The 6,000-nt window shown below is 40.0% G+C and overlaps 1 protein-coding gene across 1 annotated transcript in view; it reads right to left on the bottom strand.

Annotated features, from left to right (window-relative positions):
- Positions 1 to 1,313: 1,313 nt before the first annotated feature.
- LOC139568062 (hemicentin-1-like) overlaps positions 1,314 to 6,000 on the bottom strand; it is a 72,792-nt gene continuing 68,105 nt past the window's right edge. Inside the window, exons 13-18 of the mRNA XM_071389756.1 lie at positions 3,655 to 3,918; positions 3,283 to 3,546; positions 2,993 to 3,083; positions 2,847 to 2,901; positions 2,530 to 2,765; positions 1,314 to 1,457 (exon numbers count right to left, since the gene is read on the bottom strand). Of these exons, the coding sequence (XP_071245857.1) occupies positions 1,391 to 1,457; positions 2,530 to 2,765; positions 2,847 to 2,901; positions 2,993 to 3,083; positions 3,283 to 3,546; positions 3,655 to 3,918 (977 nt within the window). The 3' untranslated portion in view covers positions 1,314 to 1,390. The remainder of the gene's footprint in view (positions 1,458 to 2,529; positions 2,766 to 2,846; positions 2,902 to 2,992; positions 3,084 to 3,282; positions 3,547 to 3,654; positions 3,919 to 6,000) is intronic.

The raw sequence follows: 6,000 nt of genomic DNA, 5'->3' as shown, positions 1-6,000 counted from the left end.
ATAATAGAAACAGAATAGAATATATTTTTTTATTGTTCGTAGCCTTCATATATAATCTCATAAATTTGATTATAAGTGTATATATTTTTTTAATGAAAAATGTAAATAAGAATAATATATATATATATATATATACACACACTACCATTCAAAAGTTTGGGGTCACTTAGAAATGTCCTTGTTTTTGAAAGAAAAGCAAATTTTTTTGTCCATTAAAATAATATCAAATTGATCAGAAATACAGTGTAGACATTGTTAATGTTGTAAATGACTATTGTAGCTGGAAACAACAGATTTTTTTATGGAATATCTACATGGGCGTACAGAGGCCCATTATCAGCAACCAACACTCCTGTGTTCCAATGGCACATTGTGTTAGCTAATCCAAGTTTACCATTTTATAAGCCTAATTGATCATTAGAAAACCCTTTTGCAATTATGTTAGCACAGCTAAAAACTGTTGTCCTGATTAAAGAAGCAATAAAACTGGCCTTAGACTAGTTGAGTATCTGGAGCATCAGCATTTGTGGGTTTGATTACAGGCTCAAAATGGCAAGAAACAAATAACTTTCTTCTGAAACTCGTCAGTCTATTCTTGTTCTGAGAAATTAAGGCTATTCCATGCGAGAAATTGCCAAGAAACTGAAGATCTCGTACAACGCTGTGTACTACTCCCTTCACAGAACAGCGCAAACTGGCCCTAACCAGAATAGAAAGAGGAGTGGGAGGCCCCGGTGCACAACTGAGCAAGATGACAAGTACAGCATTGTTTATAAGACAAAACTGACCCTAGATCAGCACTCCAACTAAGTGTGAAAACAGTAGTCCTGTGTGTTGGTAGAGCATGGTGCTGACCCTAGATCAGCTCTCCAACTAAGTGTGAATACAGTAGTCCTGTGTGTTGGTAGAGCCTGGTGCTGACCCTAGATCAGCACTCCAACTAAGTGTGAATACAGTAGTCCTGTGTCTCAGTTGGTAGAGCCTGGTGCTGACCCTAGATCAGCTCTCCAACTAAGTGTGAATACAGTAGTCCTGTGTGTTGGTAGAGCATGGTGCTGACCCTAGATCAGCTCTCCAACTAAGTGTGAATACAGTAGTCCTGTTTCTCAGTTGGTAGAGCCTGGTGTATGGGTTCAATTCCCAATGGGGCCACCGGCATGAAAGATGTGTCCACGCAGAATAAGTCACTTAGGATACCAGTGTTTCTAAATGGCATATCATGATATATTATTATAACACTTAGTTGGACTATACAGGTCCAGATATACAGGGTTTCTGTCAAACTTGTGTTCAGGTCTTCTTGGTTCTGGGCCTTGCTTTGTTGTGTTCAGGTCTTCTGGGTTTGTTGTGTTCAGGTCTTCTGGGTTCTGGGTTTGTTGTGTTCAGGTCTTCAGGGTTTGTTGACTCTACTATAGAGAACAGAGGAGTCCTCCTCAGCTGCTTGTGCTGCCGTGGGTCTGAAGAGAGAGAAACAGAAATGAAACAGAATCTGCATCCCAAAAAAACCTTCTTAGACTCTTTATAGTGCATTACTTTGACCAAGGCCAATAAGGTTCTGGTAAAAAGTAGTGAACTAAATAAGGAATTCAATTTGGGTTCAATTTGGAACACAAAACAGTACCTCAAAACCACCACTCTCTCATTATAGACATAGGAATTGTCTTGAGATTTTAATTGCTATGTTTGTAGTTTAAGGAAGTGCCGTCACTAGTGGCCACTCGGGATCAACTCTTTTGCTTATTAATGACATCATGGTCTTCTTGTCCAATAAGCAGCAGCATATGAATGAGCTGTAATCAAGAATAAAGCTTGTTTACAACCAAATCTAATAAAATATATATGTAAATGGTATGTTATAGAAGGGACAGATTTTGTTTTTGAGAAACTATCCCCAAGCAGCGATTCACTTCCTCATCCTCGTTGTTCAGTAAGTGGCTCCAAAAACACCCAAAACAACCTTTTAGAAACTAAAAAGCTCTAAGGAGTCTTTAGTGATGCAGGTCTTTACATGTTGTACACATGAAATCTGTCATTCAGAACTTAATCCACAACGTTATGTTCCATGTTGTTGAGACTTGAACGATGCTTCTCGTCCGTTCTAGCAGCATGATACACTGAGAATAGAACAGTTGGACGGGGAAACAGCACGAGTCACACAATGGAATATAACGTTGTGGATAAAGTTTGGAATGACACTTTCATGTGTACAACTGTTACATCTAAAGTCCTGCTTCACTATACTGAGAGCTTTCTGTTTCTAAAAGACGTATTTGGGTGTTTTTGGAGCATGTGTTCATGTTTTTCAGAGCCTCTACTGCACAACGAGGAAGAGGAAGTGAATTACTGGTTGGGGTAAGTTTCTCTAAAACAAGTGAAATTGCAATAAAAGGTGTCTGGACCTTTCTATAACATGGCATTTACATAAAAAATTGAAATTTGGTTGTAAAAAAAACAACTTCTGCTTTATTGTGGTGTATCACAATGCTCTAGAAATGGCTCTATGTTATTTTAATGGCAGAATATGCTCACCGGTTGGAGTTACTGGGCCAGTCGAATTTCACAGCATCGTACTGGACATCCTCGTCCTGTTTCTGGGGTTGAGGCTGCTGGATGGTGGAGTACAGAGGCACTTCCTGGTTTTTGGAGCGAGAGAAGTGGACGCTGGCGTAGTGAACATCATCCTGGTCGACGGTGGTTGCTGTCTGTGCTGCAGTAGGGGTGAAGGCCACGCTTGAGACGTTTTCATACACGGGACTAGAGTCTCCCTGATGGGAAGAAGACAGACAACATGAGGAGTGGAAATGTCCAACAAAGCAATACAAATAATCTGATAGTAACAGACTCACCTGTACATTCTCTGATGTGTCTCTTGTGTCAGAGGTGGATTTGGAGGCCTTCTTCCTGGTTTGCACATTAATGAATTAATTAATTTATTATTGAATGAATGAACAAAGTAAGTTAATAAAAAAGAATCTTTAAAAGAATCTCTCACCTGAACCACATGAGTCCAGAGAAACAGAGGATGAGAACCAGAACAACCACTATGATTCCTACAGCTGCAGTCAGAACTGAGGTCTGTTTCCCTGTAATAAAATATGGATGATATGAGTCCTGGCATTTTATAAATTTAACATAAATGTAGTCTAGGACAATAGTACAATATTTGTTATCTAATCTCGATGTATATATAATTATAACACAAAGTATGATAAGCCAAAGTATAATTATTAATATTAGTTTGTAACATAATTTTGTATTGAAATATATAAGATGAATCTTCACCTGGTAAAATGATCATCAGAGCTGTAGAGTTCCTAGATCCTCTTCCATTCCAGGCCTCACAATGGTAATGTCCATTGTCCTTCGACTTGAACTTACTTATGTTGTAGATCTGTCCAAATCCATTTAGAAAAGTCTTATTTTGAAAGTACCAGGTGTATTTGTCCACAGGTGGGTTGGCATCACTGCTGCAGGTCAGAGTCACTGAACTGCCCTCCACTATTTCACCAGAGGGACTGACTGACACTGAGGTGTTCTTTGGGTCATCTGGAGGACAATATGTAACAACAATGTTTTAAATAGTGTTTTACTTGTGATTGAAATATGAATTTAAATGTGATCCTCTGATCAGAAGATGAGGTTAGGTGTACTAACACTGAACGTCCACAGACACAGAAGAAGAGTTGAGACGTCCATATTTATTCTCAGCCTCACAGTAATATTCTCCACTGTCCTCAGAGCTGATGGTCGTGAAATTGTATGTCTTTTCTGATCCTGTCAGTGAAGCTCCATTCTTCTTGTACCAGGTGTATTTGTCCACAGGTGGGTTGGCATCACTGCTGCAGGTCAGAGTCACTGAACTGCCCTCCACTATTTCACCAGAGGGACTGACTGACACTGAGGTGTTCTTTGGGTCATCTGGTAAAGGAGAATTTGTCAGAGGGGTAGGACAGTAGTATATTTACGACAGTAGTATATTTACAAATGACATGCCAAAAATATATTCTCTGTTCAATATCAGAGAACTATCTAAAACTCTATCTATCTAAAACGTTAACAAATACACATTTGGAGATGATATGCTTTAGGACTAATTCATTTAATTATAATTGTTTTACTACCTTACGATTCAAACACTGAGCTGTACTTTACTCACACTTCACATCCATGTTAATGGTCCTAGACCTGTCTGTCCCCATCTCATTCTGGGCCTCACAGTCGTACTCTCCACTGTCAGAAGGCTGGATTTGACTGAAGACATGCTGTGGTCCTGTCATACTCTGATAGTGACCTCCATTCTTCTTGTACCACCAGGTGTAACTCTGGACAGGTGGGTTGGCATCACTGCTGCAGGTCAGAGTCACTGAACTGCCCTCCACTATTCCACCAGAGGGACTGACTGACACTGAGGTGTTCTTTGGTTTATCTGATGTAAAATATCAAACATTTTCTCAAAGTAATATTATTAATGAGTAAAACAATGATTTTGTCTGAAATGATTGATAAGGTAAGACATCTCTTTTCCCTGAATGCATGATACTTGCTGAGTAGAATACTGTACTATTGTACTGTACTCACACACTGCAGGAGAGTGGAGATCCTCATGGCCTTTTACAGCACAGAAGTAGCTGTCTACAGCATTAGGGATGACTGAATAGGTGGAAGTCTTCTCAGTTTCTACCTGTCCGTTCTTGTACCAGGTGTAGGTGGGGTTACCAGTCAGAGGACAGCTGGTGGTTCTACAGGTCAGTGTCTTCCACTGTGACCGATGTGAATAAGTCACCTTCACCTGCAGAGCTGTAGTAGATCAAAACATTAAAACCCTGAATCACCTGTTCTCTAGTTTAATCACATGATGCAAGACATTCTCAAACTCATTTAATTCTTAAATATGTTTCATATATACAAATCCAATTTCTAGACCTAAATGGACAGTAGCTATTAATTGAACAGACTAGCAGTATAAAGCATGTTACTGTACCTGTTACAGACAGAGTGACTCCAGGATCTCCATAATATCTCCCTCTGGTCTGATCTGTTATAAATCTGAACTTGTACTTAGCTGTGTCTCTCTCTCTCAGGTCTGTGATTCTCAGGGTACAGTCTTTCTTCTTATCTCCATGATACTCCAGACGACCTGTATACTCCGGGTCCTGACCTATATCTTTAGGTTCTACACCAGCCTCCATTTTAGTGAACCAGAAGGTTGATGTGACGTTATGACCTCTGGGATAGCTGAAAGAGCAGGTCAGCTCCACTGTTGACCCCTTCAAGGCACAGATACTCTGAGTGGTGTATTTCACTCTCCAGCCATACTGACCCAGTACCACTGAAACACAGTCACACATCACAATGGTGTAAGAATGAAGACAAGGTATATTGGCTCACACTGAAGGTAGGGTTTGTCCACACTTTGTTGCCATAGTTCCTGATTTCATTGTGAATGGAAACCACAGAAAAGCGTCACTCAGTGAGTTGTGAAAGATAACTATTTAAGTGAAGTGGAGACTCCTAACAGAACACACCAGAATAACATTATGATTCTTATCCTTTTAGAAATGTCTGTAGATTGATAAACAGAGAACTAAAAGATAAGAATGAGACCATACCTGCTACAGACCAGAGAAAGACCACCAACACACTTCCTGCTGTTCTCAAGGCCATTGTTGCATCTCCCACTCTGCAGTCTCAGAAACATAAACAACAACTCACTCTATAGCTGGTGAATAACTACATACAAACCATCAGGGGCAGCGGGTAGGGCTCTAGTCAAAGTAGTGCACTCTATAGGGAATATGGTGTCATTTGGGATGCAGTTATAACAACACATCATCATCACAGCCTTGAGTGGATGGTGTGTTATTAACATCATAATAGTTTGGTAATATGGTGTGTCAGCGGTATCGGCAGGTAGCATAGTGGTTAAGAACGTTGGGCCAGTAACTGAAACATTACTGGTTCAAATCCCAGAGCTGGCAAGGTGGAAAAATCTGCCAATAT

Source organism: Salvelinus alpinus, chromosome 2 (assembly GCF_045679555.1).
Source record: "Salvelinus alpinus chromosome 2, SLU_Salpinus.1, whole genome shotgun sequence".
Taxonomy (NCBI): domain Eukaryota; kingdom Metazoa; phylum Chordata; class Actinopteri; order Salmoniformes; family Salmonidae; genus Salvelinus; species Salvelinus alpinus.
This window is presented reverse-complemented; position numbering and strand designations above follow the sequence as displayed.